Source organism: Triplophysa dalaica, chromosome 23, assembly GCF_015846415.1.
Source record: "Triplophysa dalaica isolate WHDGS20190420 chromosome 23, ASM1584641v1, whole genome shotgun sequence".
NCBI lineage: Eukaryota > Metazoa > Chordata > Actinopteri > Cypriniformes > Nemacheilidae > Triplophysa > Triplophysa dalaica.
The window spans coordinates 7419898-7447672 of record NC_079564.1 but is presented as its reverse complement, the minus strand read 5'-3'; the positions used below and the strand labels follow the sequence as shown (position 1 = coordinate 7447672).

General features: G+C 37.1%; 3 protein-coding genes across 3 annotated transcripts in view; 1 reads left to right on the top strand and 2 right to left on the bottom strand.

Annotated features, from left to right (window-relative positions):
- Positions 1–92: 92 nt before the first annotated feature.
- Positions 93–8708, top strand: ezh2 (enhancer of zeste 2 polycomb repressive complex 2 subunit). The gene is made up of 20 exons (XM_056738153.1): positions 93–441; positions 1691–1814; positions 1969–2097; positions 2306–2425; positions 2507–2627; positions 2778–2966; positions 3253–3355; positions 3446–3609; positions 3694–3791; positions 3892–4135; positions 5246–5415; positions 5709–5803; positions 5894–5934; positions 6071–6196; positions 6355–6533; positions 6803–6898; positions 6991–7072; positions 7155–7235; positions 7326–7410; positions 7498–8708. Exons 2-20 carry the CDS (start codon positions 1698–1700, stop codon positions 7568–7570), a joined length of 2313 nt encoding a protein of 770 aa, XP_056594131.1. The 5' UTR covers positions 93–441; positions 1691–1697; the 3' UTR covers positions 7571–8708.
- A 75-nt stretch (positions 8709–8783) lies between these two features.
- cul1b (cullin 1b) lies at positions 8784–21988 on the bottom strand. The gene is made up of 22 exons (XM_056738152.1): positions 21863–21988; positions 17806–18104; positions 15843–16020; positions 15454–15621; positions 14758–14808; positions 14587–14677; positions 14251–14414; positions 13668–13830; positions 13430–13560; positions 12541–12648; positions 12339–12445; positions 11849–11897; positions 11491–11622; positions 11284–11401; positions 11128–11204; positions 10879–11010; positions 10674–10766; positions 10394–10441; positions 10115–10197; positions 9882–9987; positions 9686–9799; positions 8784–9392 (listed from the first exon to the last, which is right to left on the bottom strand). Exons 2-22 carry the CDS (start codon positions 17943–17945, stop codon positions 9312–9314), a joined length of 2334 nt encoding a protein of 777 aa, XP_056594130.1. The 5' UTR covers positions 17946–18104; positions 21863–21988; the 3' UTR covers positions 8784–9311.
- Positions 21989–26330: 4342 nt separating this feature from the next.
- Positions 26331–27775, bottom strand: part of LOC130413555 (contactin-associated protein-like 2) — a 252047-nt gene continuing 250602 nt past the window's right edge. Inside the window, exon 24 of the mRNA XM_056738847.1 lies at positions 26331–27658. Within this exon, the coding sequence (XP_056594825.1) occupies positions 27459–27658 (200 nt within the window). The 3' untranslated portion in view covers positions 26331–27458. The remainder of the gene's footprint in view (positions 27659–27775) is intronic.

Genomic DNA, 27775 nt, shown 5'->3' with positions numbered 1-27775 from the left:
CGCGATATTAAGCAGCACGAACATGGCTGGTTCTGATTGGCTCATCTGTTTGGCGCTCGTTGATTCTGCAGTGCCCGAGGTGGGCGGCGAATTCTGAGTATAAACTACAGACTGAGCGGGTTTCAATACTTCAATACAGAAACGGAAATATTCGGATTGATAGACATTTCGAATTTTATTCAAACTCGACTACAGTCTGCCTCGCCAAAAGTTATAAACCTCCACCAAAGGTCATACTCGAAGAGACCGAGACAAAAGAGCGCTTGTCTTTTGTTTATCGAGGCTCGCCGGTATTGGTAACGCGGACGTGCGGAGGTGAAGCGACCCCGCGAGCTAGCTGAGTTAGCTAGCTGAGTTAACCGTTCATCTTAACCCGGTGACGGTGCTGACAAACTGACCAAAAAGTCACTTGATTGAATGTGGACTGGACTCCACCTGCAGGTAAGCGCAAGGCAAAGACAGCAAATAAACACTTGTGTCAGGTTGTTAAAGCGCATTTAGTCTGGTTAGGAAGCCTAGCTAACCGGTTAGCGAGTTAACTTGAAGTCGAAACATTGTATGGACGTCAATTATGCTTTAGAAAACTATAGACAGTTTAGTAATCACGTGAGACTTGCATTACTCTGCTGACAGCTCATGATTAAGTTATTGTTATGCGAGGAAGTCGTAAGTGTTTGGTTTAGTTGTTTTACTTTGATGTCACGCGCTATTAACGATCTTTCTCCTTCAGGAACGCGTGTTTAGTTAAACATATCGCGGAATATGCGTTAACCAGCGGTTCACTGGCAGACTGTCGTTTACTGTGGTCAATAAACATTGTAGTTTTCAAACGTTAGACTGTTACTTTTCTTGTCAATAATCGAGTCGACACGTGGATATATATATAGAGAGACTTCGCGCGTTCATTATAACACAAAGTATGCATTATAATATCCCTCAATGTCAGCTGGGGTAAACACAAATAAAATATCAGTGGAAACCTTTGGGCTACGAATACACAAATATATCAATATATTCAGAATGCCAAGTATTCATCCGCTCCCCAATGCCTTTATGTTAATATATTTGTTGTATTTTAAGTTGACCAGTGCTGTTTTACTGTACTTATTAGATAAACTACCTTTGTGATAGTTGTGTACATAAATAATAATAAATGTAAGCGTTTTAATTAGATTAGCTGCTTTAATGCGCCATGTTACCAGTAGGGGTGCCAGTGAGCTGCTACACCTGTCATTTCAGCACCCCGATAACATAAGCGTCCCAAGTCTAAATAGCAAATGTACTGTTAAACTTTGAAACTGAAATTTATCAGAATGCCTGAGTAATTGGAAAGGATGCTGAGCAGACACTAGGAAAACTAACTGTTGGAGGAAAACATGTGAACTTACAAATGACACTTTGTCACAGTCTAGCATATCCGATCATAACTCGGCTGCTCTGTTACATATTCAACCCACATATCTACAAGAATATTAAATAATCTCAGCACAACACTTTGGGTTTTAGTCTTTATAATAATATTGAGTGATCCTAGCTGTTCCTTTAAATTCATATTTGTCTAAATTCTGTCCCTGTATTATGTACCTGCGCTCTACAGTTCTCTCCTTTACCATACAAAACAATGTTTATTTATGTATGTTTTAAAAGAAGTGTAACATTAAATATAGAACCACACTGTGTTTGTCTTTAGGGCAACCATGGGATTAACTGGGAGGAAATCGGAGAAGGGTCCGATTTGCTGGAGGAGACGAGTTAAATCGGAGTACATGCGACTGCGGCAGCTCAAGCGCTTCAGGAGGGCAGATGAGGTCAAGGTGATCCATGGGCTGAAACGGCAAAGCTGCTCATACAAGTTTATTTGTCATCCTTTTGATTTAGACACTACAGATGGTCTTTTAATGTATAACACAAGAGGACACTAGGTGCCATAGACAGCCGGGAACATGACATATTTTTGTTGTTGTACAGAGCATGTTCAGCTCCAACAGACAGAAGATCTTGGACCGTACAGACATATTGAATCAGGAATGGAAACTGAGACGGATACAGCCTGTTCATATTATGACACCCGTAAGCTCCTTACGAGGGACCAGAGAGGTTAGAACATATCTACGAATTCACATGCTTTCCTCCGTGTAATCTGTTTAATATCTCTTTAGTAATTCTTGATCAAAATGTCTAATAGAGTTTTATGTGGTATTGCAGCAATTCTTATACACGGATCATTATCCTACCTGCTGTATGTTCTTTTAATATTTCTTTAATGTTGTGATGCATTTATCTGATTATATTTTTCATTTTGCAGTGCACTGTTGACAGTGGCTTTTCAGAGTTCTCCAGACAAGTCATTCCTCTCAAAACCCTGAACGCCGTGGCGTCCGTGCCGGTCATGTACTCGTGGTCACCACTCCAGCAGAATTTTATGGTAAATCAACATTTATTTATGTGACTCATAAATTCAAGCATTAAAAGCCTTATTTTAAATAAATATTTTATTCCATTCAAGGTTGAAGATGAGACTGTGTTGCACAACATCCCATACATGGGTGATGAAATCCTCGATCAAGACGGAACCTTCATTGAAGAGCTTATTAAAAATTATGATGGAAAAGTCCATGGAGATCGAGGTCAGCAGTGACATTTAATTATATTCTTCCAGACTTTCATAGAAAAATATAAACTCTAAAAGCAGTTATTCCTTTAAAAAGAGCAATTACTGTGTTGACCGCAGACCCTTGAGAGTAACTCAGATTTTCGGTTTTGTGTTCTGTATGTAGAGTGTGGCTTTATAAATGATGAGATCTTTGTGGAGCTGGTGAATGCGCTCAATCAGTACAGTGATAATGATGATGATGGTGAAGATGACGAAGAGGAAGAACAACATGATTGCAAATTGGAAAAGATGGATCTTTGTGATGGAAAAGATGAGCCTGAAGATTCTCACAAGGACCAACTCAATTCTGAAAGTAAGAGTAGTTAAATGAAGCCTGAGCAGATTGTTGGTATAAACTAATTACTTTAAATTGATGGCAGATGTACCTTGTTTATTTTGTGTAGCACTAGTGTGGACACAGACTTAATTAAAAACAATTGAAATGCATAAAGTCACATTCTTTAAAAAGCTTGATTGGATTTAAAAGTAGGTTTTTATTTGTTTTGGAGTTTTTTGTGTGTGCATACAATAGTCCAATATATGGAATGTCTTGTTTTATAACACAATCCAAATTTTGATCACAATTTTTTGTGCAACAGGTCACAACAATGACGGATTGAAAAAATTCCCCTCTGATAAAATCTTTGAAGTCATTTCTTCCATGTTTCCTGATAAAGGCTCACCTGAAGAACTAAGAGAAAAGTATGTCCGATGTGTCGGTGAAACACTTCGAGCAGTCATTTGATTCAAGTACAATGAACTGATTCATGATGTTACTTCATCTTTCTGCAGGTATAAAGAGCTCACTGAGCAGCAGCTCCCGGGTGCTCTTCCACCCGAGTGCACCCCCAACATAGACGGACCAAACGCAAAATCTGTACAGAGAGAGCAGAGTCTGCACTCCTTCCACACGCTCTTCTGCAGGCGTTGCTTTAAATACGACTGCTTCCTTCACCGTAAGCAACAACTGCACTAAAGGCAGCTGTCGTTCAAAGGCAGTCACCCTACCCCTCACACTTGTTCTTTTTATTCATTTACAGCTTTTCATGCAACTCCAAACACATACAAGCGCAAAAACATGGAAGATCTGGTGGACGGCAAACCATGTGGGGTGTACTGCTACATGTATATTGTGCAGGCAAGTACTCTATATGAAACAAAGCAAACGTTTTGAAAGGTCATCTGGCTTTAAACTTAAACTGTATTTTATGTTAATCTGAATAAATGTATCTCATCAGGATGTTATGGTGAGGGAATATCCACCTGGTGTGGTGGCAGAGCGTGCAAAGACCCCTACTAAGCGCACAGTGGGCAGACGCAGAGGTAGACTCCCAAACAGCAGCAGCAGCAGCAGACCCAGCACACCAACGGTTAACAACGAAACTAAAGATACAGACAGCGATCGAGAGGGTGGGGCTGATGGCAATGACTGTAACGATAAAGATGACGATGACAAAAAAGATGAGACCACCAGCTCCTCAGGTAATATAAATTATTGCAACATTATTGGTTATATTTGTTAGAATTTCGGTGCAATGTTTGTTAAGCAATGTAATAATGCTAATTTTAAAACATTACCTCAAACTTGGGGTCGTCCGATATTAGTTTTTCAGGGTTGATATCGATTATTACAGATCAAGTAGACCGATAACCGATATTTTGAACCGATATATGAGTCTGGTGCAAAAATGAAAAATATGTTTAAAATTAAGAATATCAGGAGCTCTGAGAAAAACTTTGCCCAAAAACCATGGTTACTACACGGTTACTATAGTAATACCATGGTTAACAGTAAGGACAGAAAGAAACGGTATTCATCAGAAAGAATGCGCTCCACTTGATGCAGTCGCTCTTTACAATGAAACCGTTTATCCTCGGAGTGGTGATTTTTTTTTTTTTTTTTTTCAAACGGAATGTAAACCTTTTCTCTTTGTTAATGACTGTGTGAAGATCGGCCAAATGCGCAGTAAAATCAACGTATTGGACGAAGAATTTTGCAGTTTTCTTGTCCCATTGTTTGGGGCTTTCACAGATCATGTGAAATAGAGTGATCTGCGCAAGGATGTGATGACATAATGAGCTGATGTGGGAAAAACTGTACCGGTCTTTACTTTCATACATAGAACTTAATCAGAATAATAATATTAAATGGATCATTTAAAATGTAACACTTCAAGCTTTCTTTATACATACGCTTTACGTTTCTTTGAGTATTCGCAGAGTTTTAGTCTGTTTTAAAATTGCGTTTCAGAAAGATGCACGCGGAGAGAGCATCAATTGGTTTCAGTACGATAGGGCAATCCTTTCAGTGTCTTCAGCCTTCCTCTGTGATAGGCCAGACTCATGACTTTGAGATGGGCAGAGGGCATGCATTGCTCGGCCAGAGAGTGGCGTGTTACAGAGGAGGCTGTATAAGAGACAAAATGCGCGTTTCATAAAACATTAATCGGCAAATCGACTTGAATGACTGATGTCGATACTCATACAAATGCTGAATATCGACGTAGATAATTGGCTAGGCCGATAATCGGTCCACCCCTACTCAAACTGTTTGTCAGTAGTTGTGTAATATGTGATACATGTGTTTTACAGAAGCAAACTCTCGCTGTCAGACTCCAGTGAAGTTGAAGTTGAGCTCCGAGCCGCCAGAAAATGTGGATTGGAGCGGAGCAGAGGCTTCTCTTTTCAGAGTGCTGATCGGCACATACTATGACAACTTTTGTGCTATCGCAAAGCTCATCGGCACAAAGACCTGCAGACAGGTACATGCAACGTTTTATATTATAATGTTACTTTGTTTACACATAGAGATATTGGTTTATACTTGGTATCATGGTAATACTATCAATTCACTGTTTTTTGTCCATTATGAGTTTTTTTCTTAAATATTTGAACACATTAATTTGAATTTTGCTTTCATCTGCTTATAGTAGAATATAGTAAATTTGCTGTAAAAATGTGGTAAAAGATTTAATATGGTTGTCAAGAGAGACTGTGAAACAATTCTTACTGTTTAGCTAGTACTTCAGGCTTTGTTTTTGTTTTGATCTGATAGGTTTATGAATTCGGGGCTAAAGAATCCAGCATTATTGCCCGTGCACCTGCGGTGGATGAAAACACTCCTCAAAGGAAGAAAAAGAGGAAACATAGGTATCTCATTAAATGAGATTTTCAGTAAATACATCATGATGAGTTGCAAGATCATATTAAACATCTGATGTGTTTCTTGGCTTGTTTTAGGTTGTGGGCCACCCACTGTCGGAAGATTCAACTAAAAAAAGGTGTGTAGCTCATATCACAAAAATGCAGGTGTCTTATGCACAGCCTAAAAGTGTAAAATAAATAGTCATTTTGCCAAATAACCACTATTTAGTGCTTAAAGGAAGAATGACAAATGCATCGTATGTCTGCACGCAGATGGCTCCTCCAATCATGTGTACAACTATCAGCCATGTGACCACCCTCGCCAGCCATGTGACAGTTCTTGCCCCTGTGTCACTGCTCAGAACTTCTGTGAGAAATTTTGCCAGTGTAGCTCGGAATGTGAGTATACACAAGCACACAACAGTCTAGTCATTTTAAGCATGCAACATTGAGATATCCAGTTTGTCAAAATACAAAAAAAAAGGACAGTCGGTTAATATAGTATCTAACCATTTCAGATCTTCAATCAAGTTGTTTAAACCGTTTTTTCTATGCAGGTCAGAACCGGTTTCCAGGTTGCCGCTGTAAAGCGCAGTGTAACACCAAGCAGTGCCCATGTTACCTTGCCGTACGGGAGTGTGACCCTGACCTGTGCCTCACCTGCGGGGCAGCCGAACACTGGGACAGTAAAAACGTCTCCTGCAAGAACTGCAGCATCCAGAGAGGAGCGAAGAAGGCATGATTATTCATCTTCAATTTAATATGTAGTTTTTTTGGCCTGAACCCATTGTCTTTGACTGCACTATTTACATTTGTGTCTACCTTATTTCTTCTCAATGTTTTTTGGCCTGTAGAAGTTAACACAAACATTGGCTGACATACACCAACTCTCCGAAATATATTTGATCATTTCAGACATTTTTTGGTTTTGATATATAAATATTATAGAGTATCTAATTGGGATTCTCTTTTTTGTTATTTATACCATTTTGTATGATCTTTTAGCACTTGTTACTCGCTCCATCTGACGTGGCTGGTTGGGGCATCTTCATTAAAGAGCCTGTTCACAAGAATGAGTTCATCTCTGAGTACTGTGGGGAGGTGAGAAGCTGTGTTGACAGACATCACCAGAGTTTATTACGCAGAATGATGCATTTCCTTCAAAATGACATGTTTCTATTTTTACCTGGTAGATCATCTCTCAGGACGAAGCAGACCGCAGAGGCAAGGTCTATGACAAATACATGTGCAGCTTCCTGTTCAATCTGAATAACGGTAATACACCTCCGTCTGACAGACATTCACTTCAACTGTTGCTGCTCTGAAAGGCTAACCACCTCCCACCTTTTACCCACAGACTTTGTCGTTGATGCAACTAGGAAAGGAAACAAGATCAGGTTTGCTAACCACTCTGTAAACCCCAACTGCTACGCAAAAGGTAAGTTAGGGAAAATGCTGAGCAGGAAATGACGTTACAAAAAGATTTTAAAATCTGATCTTGTGGTCTGATCTCTTCTGCCCTCAACAGTCATGATGGTTAATGGGGATCACAGAATTGGCATATTTGCTAAGAGAGCCATACAGACTGGAGAGGAATTGTTCTTTGACTACAGGTAAAAAATGTCATACTCATCTCTGTAAGAATTCTGAAATGTTTGCAGCTCCCTCTAACTTTCATTGTATTTTACAATCTCTTTTAGATACAGTCAAGCCGATGCTCTGAAATATGTGGGCATTGAACGTGAGCGTGAACTGGAAATGCAAATGCAATGATTTTGTGAAGCCATCTACCTCCTTGAACAAATGCCTTACATTCTTCAGTCATTCTCTCTCAACATCCTTTTTCAATGCAGTTTAGATACTGGATTTATAGGACAGACTTGTTAAAAACTGATGTTTTGAGGACTTTCTTTTTCTGTTTTTGTTTTTATTCGACCAACAGGCTTACTCTGGGATACACTTTTTTAAAATGCTAACTGAACATTCTGTCATGTTTACAGCTGCAGCCAACCATTCAATAATGGGCCATTGGTTTGTATTCTGGGTTTTTTTATTTCCTTTTGCTGTAGATTTAACACCTTTGGACCAAACTTCACATTGCAACACAGGCTGTATGTTTGTAATACATATTGCACATCCCAGCTTTTTTTTAAAGTTTTGTTCATTGTGAAAACCAAAGTCACGTTCCTTTTTGCATGTAATGGTGCCAAGTATTCTTTATTGAGTGCCAGTGCACAGTTCCTGTAAAGATAAAATGAAACCGCGTGGTGTATTATGAAAGAAGGGGTTGACTCAGTATCATACTCTTGCAGTGCCTTGAAATGTTAAAAACACTGAATAGTTTCTTGAATTAGATTTCTTAAAATTGTGTTGAACAGTATATTCATTGTATGCATGAACAAAGGTTTTGAATGGAGTTGGAATCAGGTATCCCGTCTTTGCTCAATGTTATTCTATACGGTCTTGTAACATCTGTGTCAAAGTCGCAGCTGTGACCTAGACGTTACTTAAGATAGGGTGATTAACTTGTCATGGTGCTCTTTTTGTCCTCTATTAAGTGAAACACAATCTTTTTCTGAACCTGGGCTGTTATAAGAATCAAAGCAATAATACCACTCTAAAAAAAAGATTAAGGACCCTATTTATTTCATCAGCATAAACTTGTTCTATATAATTTATTGGTGCTAGTCTGTGCAGTGATTTGTTTAGGGGACTTTAGAACCTATAGCCATATCACTCACGCATTCAACTCACACGATAGTAAACCTGTTGATTACATTATAGTCTATCCCCTTCAGTTGCCCAAGGGTTTTTGACCACTCCATCTCCAGCGTTCTGCCTCTTATTATAAGGTGCTGTTAAATTGTTTACAGGGACTTGTAAAAAGTGAAGAAATAAACTTTGAAAATAATACCTGCTGTAATAATTGTATGGATGTATGATGTGAAATGTTCAATGAGGGAAAAACGAAATGCTGGAAAAAGCGTAAGGAAAATTGTTTATTTATGACATTTATAAAATGAACTGCACTATACAAATGGCGCTCTCGTGGCAAGAAACAGCTAAACAGCCAGTCATATTATACCCAAGAGTGCTTCTGAAAACTCATATGTATTTGCATCTGCAGCCAACAGCCTTTTTATGAAGCCGTCACGTTTCAAAGTCCATTTAATTTATGACAATTAAATTCTTCAGCGTTTAGTATATTTCCAATAGTCAATAGCATGCAACCCTTTCACTGGGTCCCACTATGAGTATAGTTCAATGTCTGTTATTTACACATTAAAAAGTGAATGGCAATCCTGAGCAGCTTAAGGGCTTAAAGACAAGGACTGGCTGGCTGAAGCAGTCTGGGTTTAAAGGGTAAAGTCCAGTGTCACATTGTCCAACGCGCCAGCAATGACTTGAGATCTTTAAAAAAAATCTGTTTTGTCTGTGTCCATGGTGTAGACATTCCTAAAACATTAGACAAACGTCTAAGGAATGACATTAAGAGGCCAAACTTTACAGATTTTTAAGCCAGGTAGCTGTAGGTGTCCTTTTCTCCATCAACACGTTCCAGATATTCCTTCTCTATCAAAATGTCAATGCATTTCTGCAAGAGAAATTAAAACAAATGCCTTAGGTACAAGAACTTGTCCTATACTGTAAAACACAACATAATCGCAGCTATAGGTTGTTAGGTACAATGATGTGTACCTGCAACCTCTTCAGATATGACTACATTCACAAAATAATCATATTAAACATATAAAATTACATCCTTCTATAAGCAGATCCCAATGAAATAATAACTACAGCTTGAAAAAGCACTGACTAATCAGCATCCAGGACCAGAACTCGGTTTTATAACTCGAACATGTAAAAACGCTGCTGGTGTCCAGTTACCTTGATGACAGGGACCCGTGGTTTGAACCTTGAGGAAAGCTGGTTCAGCACTTCTGCCAAAAGCTGCTGGTGCTTCAACACTTTCCTCATCTTCATGATTCTCACTATAGCCGCCTGCGCATGAGAAAAACAAACGATCTAAACAGATATTAAACATTTTTATTTTAACCTTAGATGACACAGTTTATTTGAATACCTGTATGAGGAGCTTCCGGTCTTCCTCAATATTCTTATGTGTCGTCTCTTGTTCTTGTTTTTGCTCCGTCTTCATTGGCACATTGATATTGACCCGCAACTTCTTACTGCAGACACACACACACACAACAGTGCATATACAGGCATTTAACACCGATTCAAATTAAAGTAAAAACGAAAAGGGGATTATATGTGAAAAACTATTAAAAAAAAACTATAAAGGGACCTATTTACTTCTTATAGCCCAAGAAAAGTTTGATTAACGTATCAGGCTTGAAATCCATTTCATCTATGTTTGCATTTTCATCCTCCAAGACCTGCAAAGCAAAACAAATGGAATTCTAGCAAACCTTGGCCTTTAATTTATGCTTAAATAGTGAATTCAAAATTTTGTAAGGATTTCCTACCGCAGACATAAACGAAAACTGAATATACTTTGTACAATATATAAATGTTATATATATATATTTCAAAATACAGAAGCCTATAAAGAGCCACGTTGCTAACACTTACCAACAACTTTGACTTCAGCAGGATTTGCAAAACCTGAACCAAAATATCCTGTTAAACAAAGAAAAAAATACTTGTGAACTTTAGTTTGAATCCAATTTTATTTCAATGGCAATTAACTGACTTTCTTCAATGACATGAAATATATACATCCTGGATCCTATGATCCTGTTTAAATGTCACATATCTTAATCACACTATTCAATCTTGTTTAGGAAGCGTCATTTAAGAAAACGAGACTGAGAGAGAATATATTTTGGCAATCTTAACCGGTAATGCTTACTATTTTAATCTGTGTGCTGTCAACAAGTTGCTGGACGTTGTAGATGTTTTCTGTGTTGAACAGGAGCAGAATGGCCATCTGGAAGGTGGAAGCCTGTGGGGACACACCACACATTGTGACATTGCCAGCTCATTTTTAAATCTTATACATGAGTCACAATAAATGTTAAGAAATAAAGTAGCAAACAACGCTATATTGAACAAACCTGAAGGGTGTATCTGTTCTTGAAGCAGTTGGTAACCAGCTCTCCTTTGGAGAGGTGGTAAAGCCACGTCAACTTGCGTCCACTGTGTCTGCTCCCATAGAACGCTGTAAATCTTTGGTAACTCCGTTCCAACTGTGAAAAACAAAGGCGTTCAAAAACCAATCAGGATGTGTAATTGTACAATATTCTCAGCTATTTTGAGGGTGTGAAAGACTCCAGAATGACAGGGTAAGTGTCTGCATGTCTCACCTCCGATGGTAAAGCAAACGTGCAGGACTGCTGGAACGGCCATGAGCCAGAACTCAGAACCTGGATGCTGAAATCCACTGCGAGACAGAAGGATCCAGTGTCAAACACAAAACTCTACACACAAATGAGAATCAGATGCAAACGTTAAGCACTTACGGTCTAACGGCTCAGAATTGGAAAGGTGCTTTTTGAATTGCTCGTTCAAGTCTTTGCTGACGCCAATATCCTGGAACATGCGCTGGAGTTTGGAGGTATACTCAAATCCACAGGCTTGCTGAAGATGGACAGAACAAATCGCTTAAAACAATGCATTAAATATCCATAAAGAAGTCAACGTGTTTTATTAATAAGGCATCCTCATACCTTCAGTTTGGAGATCATGCTGGCCTCAGCATCATCGCTGGCACTGTTCTGGTGCACCAGTCTTTTAGCCAGCATCTTGGCATAGAACTTCTGAAACACGTCTTTGTCCTCGATATACTTGAAAACCACCATCTGATAAATTGTATTGAAGAAGCTTGTTACTCACACATTAACAGGAAAATGGTTTGCATTAAAAACTGAAAATTGCATATTATCTAACTGCTTTCACTGTTATACTGCATTTCATGCCATTTATTCACTCTGAATTAAGAGAAAATTAAGACCCATGAACTATAATAAGCCTACGTTGAGAACACAGGTAAGAGATCCTTTTGGCATCCATTCATGCGAGACTCACCACTTGGTTGAGAGTATCTTCCAGCTCAGCCTCCTCCGGATTCTTCGAACTGAATAAATTATACACCCAGTTAAAACGTTACTAGTGCACATTAACAAATAACAAACATAAATTTTCCTAACCAAAAAAAAAACACTTTTCTCCGACTAGAGCTTGTCTAACTCCTTTAAATTGAGTCCTTATGTCCTACTTCTGTTATGTCTGAAAACAGGCAATGTAGCTAAAACTTCACATTCTACAACCTTCAAAATAATGACTGCAGAACCTCTATTGGGTTTCCTTATAAATCTATACATTTTCCAGAAATAACAAGAGACCAATGGTATTACCAGAAAGAATCCGACATTCCCATCACTATTTACCAAATCTATAAACACAAGTTTCAGCTTCATGGCATGCCTTCACTTCTAATCTGATATGAGGGGTTAGCAGGTTCCCTCAATGCTCAATGGCTGACAGTGAATACAGGACTGTAGATAACAGTATGCACCTCTTCTTCAATAAAGAGTCACAGTATCTGGCCAGAAGCTCAGGGGATTTGCTGGAGGACTGGGCCATCTTTGTTACAGCATTATTGTTAATGAATCTTCCACAGGCCTGTCGTGAAGCACACAACACAGAGTGAAAGTTACACCACAGTTATATATATAAGTACCATTGCTGAAAGCTGACCATTAATATAGAATGGGAACCTTATCAAGCGCCGCCACGAACCCAGCGTCGTTATTGAACGCCGACATGACGAGAGCGTTGTATTTCTTGTGCACATTCAAGATTGTTTGCACGTACATTTTAGGATCCTGGAAAATAAGCAGTAACATTGGTCACCAACAAACTAAGAATGAATTAAGATAAGATTAATAAATGCTGCACAGACTTACTGTTTATTGCCAGCTAATGCATTAACTAATGTTAATGAGTAAGACCTTGTAAAGTTTGACTAAAATAATTCAAAAAGAAAAACAACATTAATCGAATCTAATGAACAATTACATTTTGCACCCAAAAACCCAAATGCACACTAGTCAATGATTTCAGCCAAAATATGAGTCATATTTTCTAATTGCCCTGCTATGGAAAATGATGCTTTGTGTGGAAATAATACTGCATGTAGTCATTAATTATGATCTGATGGGAAACATGGAACTGATTCTGAGAAAGATGAACACGAGCAACCAACTGCTTCAGCATGTTGGTTGTAAAAACAGTAAAAACAGTATAAGCAAGGTTATTGTAGTTTACCAAAAATAAAAGACTTTGAAAACGCTTCTGTTCATTAAAATCAAATAAAATGTTGAATTTAAAACTATTGAAAAAACGTAATTTAAATGAAAAAACTAAATGTTGCCTAAAAAATAAACTGAAATAAGTTTAAAGCACTAAAATTATATTTTAAAAGCATACATTTAATAGTAATCAAAACTATAATAACTCTGCTTAGATGTACAGAATATGCTGAAGTATTTAATATTGCTAAGATAAAGCTAAGAACTAATTTATGAGCCCAAAAGTATATACATAAAGTATACAATCAAAAGAGACCCACTAACACTACAGCTTATGCTATACATCAGGACTTACATTGAGTGCTGAATCTCCACATTTCTCAATAGCAGCCAGTCCTTGATTATGAATGTGTGACTCCAACAGTTTCTTCAGCTCTCCCAATCCGTCTGTGATCCGGGAAACAAGGTTGTACATCCGGCCAAGATCTGTAATACACAACATGTGTAAAAAACAATATCAAACTCACTATGTAAGTTAGTGTGCATTTATAAATAAAATTCAATATTGTTGGAGAATGGCAATGTTCTCTCACCTTCATTTTTATCAGCATCCAGCAGATTCTGGAACTCTGTGTGGAAGATCTCCAGGTGTTTCTCAATGAGGACCTGCTCACACTTGCGAGCCAGCTCGTCTTGTGTGCTCTCATGGAGATAAACCTGCACCCGCCGCTGTTCCTCGAGTAACCGTGCCTCTGCCTGCAGACACACACATAATCTTAAACTTCCAGATCGCCGCTGTTCTTCTGAACCTCGTATGTCTAAATATGCTCTTTATCAGGAAAAAAACACTGTTCTTTTAAAATGATTAAATACTGTGTTGTCAACGTTGACAAGCACTTTTTAATACCTTTTATTGGTTAGATATTTGCAACGCTCAGTGACAAACATCAAGTGTGGCAAAACAATGATGATTTATAACAACAACAACAACAACAAAAAAAAAAAATCACAAAATATGAAGATACAAGGTTACGGAAGGACAGCAGCAAAATAATCTTAACCACGCGAAAATTAATAACTAAACAAATAACAAAAACAATAGATTTAGAAAATGTAAAAAATAATTTAAATATTATGTTGATAAATCTTGATTTAGTTACTAACTACAAGCTTTACCTTTTTCATGTATTCAGTAACAGGGTTTTGCTGGAGGAACTCTGTGCTTTCTCTTGTATAAAAGCGCTCCGTGTCGGCTAAAAACTGTGTCTCAAAGTACTCCTTGTACACTGATAATGTCGGGCCTTTCACAAACGTGTCGTCCTCATTTAAACCCAACTCCACTAGAAAAGACAAAATGAAACACAACACAGCACTTTAAAAACTCAGAAAGCCCTGTTTATTTTACCAAACATTATTGGAGAACACCCTCTGGCCATTATACAGTACTGTCGCATTTACAGGTAAACTGAAGATGACAGTACAGAATAAATGTGAATACAGCGGCATGCTCACCGTAGGACTGCACCACTCCACTGATGAGTCTGGTGTTAATAGTCTCCCCGTTTCTCTCCTTCTCAATGAGTTTTAACACAGCGTTTGTCACCTATACAAACAGAAGGAAAATAAATGTGAACTAAATCTTACATTTTGCAATTGCATTATTATAAATTGCCAAAAACAGACCTGCTTGTTTAGTGGTCTAAATAAACACTCTCTCCAAGTGACCAAAGCAAGCTGTAAAGGAGACACAGCACATTACTAAAAATGTAAAACATTATTAAAAACAGCAATATAATAATAATAATAAACACCATAATATACATATATAAGTACTATATGTAAAATAAATGTATAAAGAACTATAAAAATTATAATTGTTTATAACATTATATTTTAAATGTTCTTATTCTGGTTTCATTATTTTTGTATTATTATTTATTATTGGAAACATTATGACACATTAAAGCCATGAATCCAGAATTTTGTGTATGGGTAGTTGACAGAATAATATGCAATTTTGTCCTATGTTGTGAAAAAAACTAAAGATGAAAATAAATCTCTCTTTTGGAAATGTATTTGATAAATATAAATATAAATAATATAAAATAATGCAATTGTAATTTTTTCTATGTCACATCATGGGACACATTATTTATTTGTCAACTACCCACATGCAGTTAAAGGCATGCATTTCTTTCTTTCTACAAAACAATGATCAAATGAGTAAAATAAATGATTCATTCTTAGGAGAAAGAAATATGTTTCGGCAAGAAATATTCCTCAAATAACATGCTATAACCATTTTATCTTCTTTCTAAACACAATATGTGGAAAACAGGAACCCATGACTCAGGTCAGGGCGTGTGCTGGTACTCTCACCGAGTAGATTTCATAAATTCCTTTGCGTCCCTCGTCGCACTCTCGGCGCACCCAGTGTCTGTTGAGGTAAGCGCAGATCCCGTTTAACACTTTACTGGAGAAGCGGTAGTCCTCCCACTGCTGTGTGTAGAACTTCAGCACGCTCTCATCCATCAGGTCCTCTCCATCCTGCCAGACACAGACAGATGGAGGAGAGAAAGTGTGGGAGAGGTCTGGGGACGTGACAAGCACTCACACTGCTGTTTATTCTACCAAAAGCTACCTCACGACAAACTGGGCACGACAAAAATGTGTGATTTTAATACAGTAAATCATACAACACATGACATTCAATGGTCGACGAGGTAAATCTTTTTGTATTATCTGTGGTTTAACAACAAGGTCATTACCTTGAGAAGATTTGTTAGGTAGTTCCTCAGAAATTCTTTCAGTCTTTTGTAGAGTTCTAGTCCAACAAACTGAGCCCCTCCGGGTGTCGGGGTTTTCTTGGAGGGTTTTGAAGGAGGGATGCCAGCAACCCTGGCCTGGTTAGACTGGTGCACGCTGGTACAGTAGTTATACACATGTCTGAACAGTAGGTTAAAGCTATAAGTCACAAGATGAACACAACGTGAGAATAAAAAAGAGATGATAGCAGCTGTCTGGAAGTACAAAACTGAATAAACACTGACGTAGCTTTCCTGTAGCTCAGTGGTTAGAGCATGGTGCTAGCAATGCCAAGGCCATGGGTTCGATCCCAGGGATTGCACATACTTAGAAAACAAATGTATAGCACCAAATACAATAATGTAAATTTATGGGTTACAGCGTCAGATAGGCTTGTGATTCTTGAACTCGTAAGAATCTGAAAAGGGAAGTTTAGAGTGCATGGAAATCCCACGCAAGAGAGCTCTATTCAGTCTTCACCAAACCTATTACTTTTCAACCAATTAAACAACACACTTCAACATGCACACACTTCCGACCTGTGACATCTTACAATGAGAAAATAACTTTTATTTCCAAGAACCAGAGCAAATGATCACCTTCTCAATAGCAAAACGACCTATTACACTGACCGAAACAGTCAAAACAGTTTTCCAGTGCTCAAACCCAGATAAGATAAGAGAACCATGACAATGATGTCAAGAGATTAAACATGAACTATGTGATGCTCTTACAACCTTAAAGCACTGATATGTCTTTATTGCAGTTACGTTTCAATAAAAATGTCAATTACACTTTTAACACTATAGTGTGTCGCAATGGCGCAGCATTCTGACATTATGTGCTGAGACTCTGTTTCTGAACAGCACTAACAGAACCTGCAGAAACAGCAGAAAGTTCTGTGGGGGTACACGGGGCCATACGCAGACAACTACAATATGACTGGCAATGTAATATGAAACGACAGCTGTGGCAGATGAAACTAAGAGTAATCGTCTGTCTGATGTGGTTCTGCTCGGTCAAATTCAAAACAGCAGAAAAAAGCTTATAAAATAGGGGCCGGTGTGTTTTTAGTGACTAGACACAAAAGGCTTCAGAGCTCTTAGGATAGAAGATGACGGGCCAATACAATTACCACAATGTACTCTTATTTAACATGTCTTGTGATTTTACATGTTTCATACATGTTTAACAACAACTCAAAATCAAGCAAATACTCTAAACAGATTTAAAGGTTCAGTGTATGAAAATTAGACGTATCTAGCGGTGAGGTTGCGAATTGCAAGCAACAGCTTACTTCACCCCTCCATTTGACACAACACTAAGATGATGTCACTTTTCACTTCTTTGCTGAAGGACGTATTTATGAAATGTGCTCTGTAGAGCAGTTTGTCCGTTCAGCGCTACTGTAGAAACAACATGGCGTATTCCACGCAAGGAGACCTGTGGTGTATGTGGATAGAAATAGCTCATTCTAAGATAATGAAAACATAACGCTTCATTATGTCTTTATACACCTCTGAAGACATAGTTATGTATATTATATTGCACACATTGGCCCTTTAATGTTGAGACATATTAAACAGCAATTTACGCATAATAATACATTTGATGTATCAAACCTCCACTCAAATCCTTTAACACCTTGACCAACTTTGTCCTACTGTAAACTTTACAAGCTCCAACCTACTGACCTAAATGGTTCTCAATGATTCACACCAACAGCAAACACCTGCTAAACAACTAGCACTTCAACACAACAAGCGATCCAACAAATGCTACAAGAAGCAACTTTTTTTAGGGTTGCTACAAACTCAAAGTTCAGTCACTTTGAACCACACCTAACAAGACAAAGACTGCCCAAACTGACCGTCCCTATAATCCCCATCATCCCCATCATCCCGGGCTGGCTGCCTGATAAGATACGTGTAGAGTTCCATGTAGCGTGCCTTGGCCATGCTCTGGCGTGTATAGACCTGCTGTATTCCTTCTCTCAGGTCATCCCAGATCTGGTCCAGCCCAATCTGTTTGAGCCCATGGGTGTTCTGGCTCCTGTTGGATGACATTGTCTCTGTGGCGGTCTGCTTCTGTTAGGTAAATCCTCTTCTCCCTGTTTCTCTCCAGAACGCTGCGGCTTCACATGTAGTCCACCATGCTGGATGGCATTCAGAGAGGATCAGTTTAAGGGATCAGTACCGCTCCACTTCACAGATGGTTACTGAGGGCTGATTGGTGAGAGAGAGAGAGAGAGAGAGAGAGAGAGAGAGAGAGAGGAAAGAAATCAAATAATTATACATAACCAGATTTTATGATACACCACACAAATGAAGAAAACAGGGAATAGTGGGTTTGTTATGTTATATAGAATAAGGATAGAATAACAACAGACCATCCCTGTGATGGACCATGATGACATAACCGAATAAAATACATTTTCTTTTGAATTCCACAGAGTGGGTCACAACTTCTCTCAAACCCAGCAGAGAGGAAACCCAGCAGAGAGGAATTATGGGAAATCGTGTACGACTGAAGTTCATGTAAAGCGACAGGCATTGCGTCAGGATTATTTTTAGTAGACTATGATGTCGATGCAGAGGATATGAATTCTGCCGGTCATTGTTTACATGTTGTGATCTTGCGTCGCGAGTCAGGAGTAGAGATGCAACGATTATATATTTTGTTGGTACGATTATAGCCTGTGGAATAATCACGATTGCACGATTATGACCATTATTATGCATACATTCATTTCCACATTTTTACTGGCCCTAACAAAATTTTACAAGCCCGCCACAAAATGTAATAAATAAATAATAATGTCTAGTTATTAGTTTGTGTTTTAACCTACGCAATCTTAATAAACAAGCTCATAATACCTTAAAACTATTAGCCTAACTCTAATAATAATAATAGTCAATCAGTTAGTAATAAAATCTATCTAAATCATGAGAATATAACACAAATAAATGTAATAAAGCAAACACACAAATAAAATTAATAGTGCTTTTAAGGTGTTTCAGGTTGGTCTGACTGCGGTTATTAGGTACAGACACTCAATAAAGGAGTCAAATGTAAATTACACTTCATAGTCTTCGGTATTTTGAAAGATATGGTTTGACTGATTGATCAAACCATATTAAAGTTCTTAAAGTTGATCAGTCAGGACAGGAGCAGTGAGTGTTTGTTTTTTGTACAAAGTAACTGAAATTTTATTTATGCTGCTTCCCTTTAAGAGCTAAGACGCACGATCACATGCTTTTTGTTTCCCCACTGTTTTCAATTAAAGCAAACTATAATGGACTTATCAACGTGATATAGAGCCTATTCGCTGAATAATAACATAAAATAATTTAAATTGGTTCAATCAGGAATAGATTTTGAATTTGAGATTGCGCATACACAATGTCCGCATCCTGAACCAACCATTGAACTGAACGCCTGACTGTCACCGCTACAGCCTTGATTGTGAATGGACATGTAAGATTGGCTGTTTACTCTCTCTGCCATAGTTAATCTAGTGCGTGTCGTGGCCTCCGTGTCTCTGATAAACACGGCTCTTTAAGCTGGTGCACCGCTGGTGTAACTTTGTTTTCATTTTTTGTGAATCCCTAGTCAGGAGTGACTGAGGTTTGGGACATCAGGGCATGTGATCAGCAGGATTGGGTTTAGCTGAACTATTAATAGCAGTTCCCCACAGTACATTGGTTTTTCTAATGCATCTTGTTTACAAACTGCTGGCTTTAGAAAAAGTTCTGGTGATTGATCTGTGTTTCTGAGTCATCTAGACCGGACTTGACTTGTACTAGTTAACACGTCTGACTATACTCTTTATACATTTTTTTGCTTTTGAATTCACCCTGAAAAAAAGACGCCTGAAACATTACTAACAAAAAAATAAAAATTGTATTTCCTATTTAAGTTTAATAGTTTGCGGTCGACTCAGCCCGACTTGATCACTGGCTCGAGAGAGTTTACAGCAGTGGAAATAAACACAGTAAGAAGAGCGTCACACTGTTGGGATCAAAGCAGCTTACAGTGACGAATATAAGAAGAGAATGAACTACATAAGAGGACACTGATGTTTAATGCTCACTTTCTCATTTAAACCCCATAGACACACACAAACAAACATGTCACTCTCTATCCTGTAGATACACTTTTCATTCAGCTTAAGTTTGTTGGAACAACAATACGGGTCATCCACATGACCCCCAAAAATGAAAATTCTGTAATCATTTACTCACCCTTGAGTTGTTAAAATATCTGTATAAATTGAAAGATATTGCTGAAAAGAAAAGAATGCTTATAACCAAACAGAACGTGCCATTGACTCCCACAGTAGGAAAAATTACTTTTGTTTTGTTGAACACAAAAGAAGACATTTTGAAGGATGTAGGACAGCTAACACTTCTGGGGGACTTTTTGACAACCATTTTTTCCTACTATGGTAGTCAATGGGGGACAAACTCTGTCTGGATATAAGCAGTCTTCCAAATATCTTTCTCTGTGTTCATCAGAACAATGAAATGTATACAGATTTGGAACAACTAGAAGGCAAGAAGATGAGGACAGAAGTTTCATTTTTGGGTGAAGTATCCCTTTAAGCAATGTGGAGTCTCTGTTCACATTTAATCTTATTAGACCAGCTGAAGCAAGACTAGACTCTTTGACCCGATAGCCCATATTCCTTAGCGTCATACGTCCATTACATGAGCCATGTGGATCTGGAGGCTGTCAAACCTTCATAACAAATAAAGTCAGAGTACTGATGCTGTTAGAAGAGGGAAAACAGAGGACGACTCATATATGAGTGGCAAATGCACAGAAATCTATAATAGGTTTTTATCGTCACTATTGAAGGGAAGTACAATGAAAAACAGTAACTGACAGATTGTACAATTCATAACACACTTTAAATGGACAGTTCACCCAAAAATGAAAATCCTGTCATCATTGACTCACCTTCGAGTTGTTCCAAATCTGTATAAATATCTTTGTTTTGACACAGAGAAAGATATGATGAATGCAGATGGATAGTTTGTTCACATCTACTTGTCAAACCGATCAGAATGAATGTGGCAGCAAGCCGACACAAAAAATATAAGGTAATCACATGTGCATTAAATGGTCATCAGTGTGGGCTGGATTGAATGCATCTGCCCCAAAAGAATACCAAGCAAACCTGCATCACATTTCTTAAACTTTATTTCTTAATAACAAATATTTGATGAATACATAAAGACCACTCCTTCTATTACAACAATTTGAGCACTTGTCTATAGGTCATGGTTTAAAGGCCTCCCTCTTCTAAATAAATAAAAACATGGATTGTAGTCCGAAAGAGACTTGCACATAACTACAATAAAGGCAAACTGCGTGTGTCTTAAAAACAAAACTACTACTAAGCCCGTTTAAACTGTGCAACAATACTTGAGTAGGATGCTTACTAGCTTTAATTATATGCATGACGTAACGTTATGAGTAACGTTATATTAATACCTCTAATATAAAGCAACTGTTCCTTCTCTAGCATTCATATTCAGCTTTTTCTTTAACAGATTTACTATGTTCAAGTATCGTGTTAACACATTTAAAAGAGTATTAATTAAAGACTGTGTGTTAAAGTGAGGGCTGATATTATGACAACATTATTTCCCAACAGTGTCAAGACGTTAGCAATGCTAGCTAGCAGTTGGCTAAGTGTTACATTACCCTCACTGTTAACTGTCCGCTGGGTAGAAATATTAAGTCGTATCAATGCAACATAAACGAGCCGCTTACTAAAACATATCATTCATCTATTTTTGCGCAGGTTTTAAGGTAACGTTGTTCACCTGAAATGCTCATCTATTCACTAAGTCGTTTGTAATGGCACAAGAAGAACGACTTCCCTTCGTTAGACTAAATGTACACATATAAGCGTCCGGTTATTTGTCCGTCAAATCAGAGAGGTTGACACGTATGTAAAGATATTTGATCTTACCTGCGTGTGTTGTAACGTCGAGCTGTATAAGTTAAGGCCCTGTGCTGTCTCATATCTGACTGGTCTGAGGGAGATCATTGGGAATTCCGTATTAAAACGATAGAAGCGTCATACGCCACAGCTCAGAGATAAACAGCGACCTCTAGAGTTCACACATAACCACTGGCAACTTCAGTTTATTCAATTTACTTAAACGTTTTTAAATGTACCTACATTTCAGTTGTGTTTCTTTGCGAAAAAATGAATAAGCTAAACAAATTCTCACTGTTTCAACTACATTATTATATTGTTATTTATATTTTTATTTCCTCTATACAGTTTGCAGACCACTTCAATTTCTCCATTTGCAGGTTTCTTCTTAACATTTCAGGTTCCAACCAAGCTATAGCCTAACCCAGCCGACAAAAAACGAAGTAGGCTTAAACAACATGAGAAGATTTGATAGGTGTGTATGTTTTTTATAAAACATTTATTTCTCATACTTAAAGGGATAGTTCACCCAAAAATGAGAATTCTGTCATAAATTAATAACTCTCTAGTTGTTACGAACCTGTAAACACATTTTTGTTTGGTTGAATACAGAGAAAGATATTTTGACGAATGCTTGTAACTAAACAGTTCTTGGACACCATCGACTACCATAGTAGGAAAGATGACAACTGTTTGCTGTCCTACATTCTTTAAAATATCTTATTTTGTGTTCAACGGAACAAAAAAGTTAAATTTCCTTCTTTGGTAGTCAATGGGGGGCAAGAACTGTTTGGTTATAAGCATTCTTTCAAATATCTTTTTTTCTGCGTTCATTCATACAGATTTCAGCTCGAAGGTGAGTAAATGATGACAGAATAAAAACAATTTGGGTGAACTATCCTTTCAATAGAATACAATACATTGCAGTCAGGCCTTACACAATTAATTAAAATACTATTAATAATTTATTCTATTAATTCTAATTTATTAACCTTGCGTTGTCTTACCACTGAGCTACAGGAAAACTTATAGGAAAAGTTGTTTGTAATAGTTCAAAAAACCTTAGGCTATATGAACAAACATTTCCCTCAAGTTACGTCTTCCCATTACAGAACGGATGGGAAGAACAGAGAGACATCGTATGTTACCTTTATCTGAATCATATTGTAGATGACTTGAGTCCCTGACCTGAGCGTATTTCAGAAAGCAGATGGGCTGTTCCATGCAAATGTCAACTTTACCCCCCAAAAATAATTTCAGATCTGGTGCCATTTTCAACTCTATGTAATGTAATTTCATGTTCTGTGAAGAGGTATTCCTCTTTATACACTTCATGACATAGAAAGGTCTAAATTCAAACATGGGGATGTTTGAAGAGTGGTGAGTAGTGAGAAGAGTGGTGAGCTCCAATATGATTGCATCATGGAGGTCTTCGGTTCTGGTCCTTGGTTCCTTAGTCTTTTCAAACACACGAGACACATGAGTAAGCTCACCTATTATTGCATCGTGGACGTCTTATGTGGCCTGTTTTTTAAGATTTTTTCGCTTCTAAAATACAGGCAGTGTTCATTTGAGACAAGAATGAACTATGACTACACTCATTTTATAATGTATTAATAGTCCTTAAGAGGCAATGATGCATAGCTAGTTACAAATACCAAATACATTGTTTGCCTGTAGCGTCTTATTTTGTTTGGACCCGAAAACAGTGCATGGCCTTCCATATGGGGGCGCGTGATGTCAGACTAATAAACCTGAGCAGCAAAAAAATGCCATTAAGCCACTTTGCAGAACACAAACACACTTCAAAGAGAGATCGAAGTCCCACTGAAAGATTTGATGATGCTTCCAGATAAAACATCACAAAAATTTTAAGTCATTTTGTAGTAGCAGAATAGCAAAATAGTTTAATGTAGCAGAGACACTGGATCATACTTGAAATTCGATGTTTGTGCAAATAAGTGACTTCTTTCTCCTACTTGCATTTTCCTTATAACACGGTTCGATTTGTCTGTAAGCATTTTATGGCATCTTTGGACAGTAGTACCCAACTTTTTTTTCATTCAACAATTTTAACTTAAGATAACTTTGTTACAACATTGGTTTTAGCCCATGCAACCGAGTAGCTATACTGCGATTGAAATTATGTGTAGGCCTAATTGCTATTTTGATTAAATTAGATGTCACTGAAAACAAAAGTGGGACATATGGTGTTTTTATTGTGTTATAATTAGTGGAATAAAGATTTTAATGCAAATATTTTTTAAGTGAATTTTAGGTAAATATTACTTTAAAAATGTTTATTTTATACGTATTTACTGATAATTCATGTAATTTGCTTTTTGAAGTCCACAGTGTGTGTGTGTCAAAAAAACTGTCACACTGTAACGATACACATAATGGATCTTACTATACAAGACATGAATAAGTGTTTATTTGAAAGCTAAAATGATTTGCCTCTGATACAGCCCTGAAAAATTTAAAGGACTAGTTCACACAAATATTGCGGCATGTTTTCACATGTCTTGTGACTATTTAACATATTTGCTTAATATCTTAAAGTATGTTGTAAGTGACATACTTCTTGCCACCAGCTGGTGGCGCTATGCAATGGATTATTAAGGAAAAGACATCACTATGTTTATTTTAATGATATTAGCTATATTACGCATTATATAAGTTTAGATGAAAAGGTGACAATGTCGTCATTAAGAAAGATTCCAACATTTACTGGTAACGGTGATTACAGCATGTTGTTTGCAACTATTCACCACAAAGTGGCAGTATTGAGTTTTACATGGATTAGAAAAGCTTCAGTGATCATAACCACATACAGCAGTTTGAAAAAAAAATGTAAGCAACATTGTTAAGAGTAACTACAATCAAAATAAATGAGTCACAAGTTTCCACAAGTGTCATTGCCAGCTTTAACACAGAACCAGGACTTGTTTGAAAACCAAGTTGTCTGTCTCTAAAGTTTACAAAATGAGACAGTTTTGTTCTGTACATTGTATAACCAGCAATAAATATTTATGCAGAACCATCAATTAACAAATATTTTTGCATTACATGTGTGTAAATAACACAATCTTCATAAAATCAGACCTTTTACCTGATGCAGACTGTTATACAATAAACTACATGACAAGCATTCAATCTATACTTTTTATTCCCTTCCCATAAGAAAAGCCACACTGATGAAGAATTCTCTTATTTTGCATTCAGACCTCTCACAACAATGAGATGGATGAAAAGAAGTCATTACAAATATCTCACATTAAACAGCCAGTTGAGAACTGTGTTCCTATAAATATAAAAGGTATTGTACTATCATTCCTGACTTGTCAACATCATAACAAAAGGTAAAAAATATGTCCCCAAGAGTAAATACAATTGTGATAGCCTAGTGCACAACAGTTTAAAGTACAGTATGTACAGTAATTTCACATACAGTGATCATGCTGCCGTTGAAAGAATGATTTTAATACACAAGCAGAATGCAATCATATTATGGGACACTGAAGAGTAAATATATTGTTTACATTTATCAATCTTACTCATAAAGAATACAAATTTTAAAGATTTCTTTAACTGTTGTGGTCAAAAGCTGTATTTACATTTAATAATAGCTCCATACATATGGCAATTGAGAGGCAAAAAAATAACAAGAAACCTTTTGTCATTAAAATAAACAATCAATAAAGGAAGAAATTACTTCACCTTCACAAAGTGAACTCAACCTTGCCATAAATTAATACTGATAAGGTAAAACAAACAAACAAAAAAGAAGTAATGTTGTGACAATTCGATTTGTCACTGCTTTATCTGTCTCCAGCACAAGGAACATTCACATCATTTTCTTTACAGGTCCATAAAACAATTGGAATATTTAGGCTTTCCCTTATACACATATGAGACACAATGAAGGGCTATGTCATCTACAAAATATCATCATAAAAATATATATATTTCATTTATTGTGAATGTTAACTGACTAAACTTACAATAATGCAAAACATTATCTAAACTCTTAATGTTAATGAGGGGTGAAGAATATAGATATTCAAATATAAAACGGTTCAGGGTCAAATAAGGAAACATCAAAACCTACATTCTCATGAATCTGCTATCCTTCATTACCCCCAAACTTCCACAAAAAGTCAATTTGCTTAAAATGTCTAAATACCGAAGTCAACTTCATTTTAAGGTATGTTTGTCCGTAATCTGATCCAAACCTTCTAATCATGTACAGTATATTTAATCATAAAACATGAATTTTACTAACAATTTATTATTTATCTGGATATACGTGTGCATTTGTATAAGTTTTAGGTCTGGTAAACCCATTCAAAACCACAGATGAGCGCCTAATCTTTCTTTGAGAGAATATTAATGATCTGTGTGTCTCGACGGAGATCTTATAAGCAATACCTCAATGACATCACTTCTAAATATCAGTTTTCTACAATCAACCTGAAAACCAGTCTGAGAAGATTCATAATCTTTAGGGAAATTAACTTTTATTTCACATTTTATATTCGAAAGTAAATAATAATATACAAAAGCATAATGAAAAATATTTTGACATGTCAACAGCGGTTTGACAAAATGCACATCTTTAACGTAAACACAAGTGCACATGTTTAATAAATGCTTCAAATATTGTAGCATGTATGCAAAAATCAAAGGTTTCAGGAAGAACATTTGTAAAACACTCTGCTAATCCAATGAACTTTCAGTCTACTCTGCTCAGACAAGAGTGTCAATACATCTCAGCCATTAGATTTGTTGGGAATTGTCATTTGAAGTATTGGATAAAGTAAAAAAACAGAAAGCTGATTGGCTGAATCTTAAAGGCACCTTGAATTGATTTGATTGGGTGTGAGTAGCCCCACCCTCTTCATCTGCCATAACAAATGCTGATGATACATGTTTGGGTGTTAATCTGCCAGATACCACTATGCCAATGCTTTTAACACACAACCTGTGTAACTGAATAATAGACAAGTATGATGTCTCAAAATAACATCCTTATGCCATGATGAAGCCTTTAGTAAAACTTCTTAAGACCGAGAGGTGTTTGCCAAGGAACAATAAACCAAAGGCTTTCACAATAAATCAGAATACTTGTGCAAATAGTTGAATCGACCCAATTCTTGGTGCATGCTTCAGTTTTCTCCTCTCAGTATAATAATACTAATGATATATAATATAATGTCATTTGAAATGAAATATATGTCATTTGTGCAATGAATGAGATAAAGTATTCACATAGAGCATTCTGAATTTAAAATCAGTTGAAAACAATTTCCACACAACGATGTTTGGTGAGATTAACACAAAAAAAATAACGGTGCTAAGCAAAACTTTCATTAAACAAAGGATATTGGCAAACAATCATGTATCTGTTAAAAAAAGAACACATGGTGAAATCCTTTATTAACATGTAATCCAGAGATCACACACTTAAAAACACAATAAAAAGAGACCAGCCAGTCACTATGTACAGAACAGTTTCTCAAACTGGTGATGAGCTTGATTCAAAAACGTTAGATCTGATAATCAAAAAAAGATTCTGAAAGAGTTTATATAAACCAGCTTCTCATTTCAGATCAGAGCCGGCACATTAGATAAACCATTCCTTCTTGCTTTCATCGATGGTCTCTGTGAAATTGGTGTCAGTGCCGATAATGGCCGCGTCGGCGGACTCGGACGACTCGCCTCCCTTGGCCTCGTTGGTGTGGTAGGTGCCTTTATGGCGGAACATGTACCGGATCAGAAAAACCAGGGTACAGAGAATAGTGAAGATCACAACTGCAATGATTCCTGCAAGGTGAAGAATATATTTGCCACAGTTAACTTATACTGTATAGAAGATGCTGTAAAGAAGAATAAATACTGTAGATCATGTTAGCTAATGCATTAACTCTTGTTAACAAATAC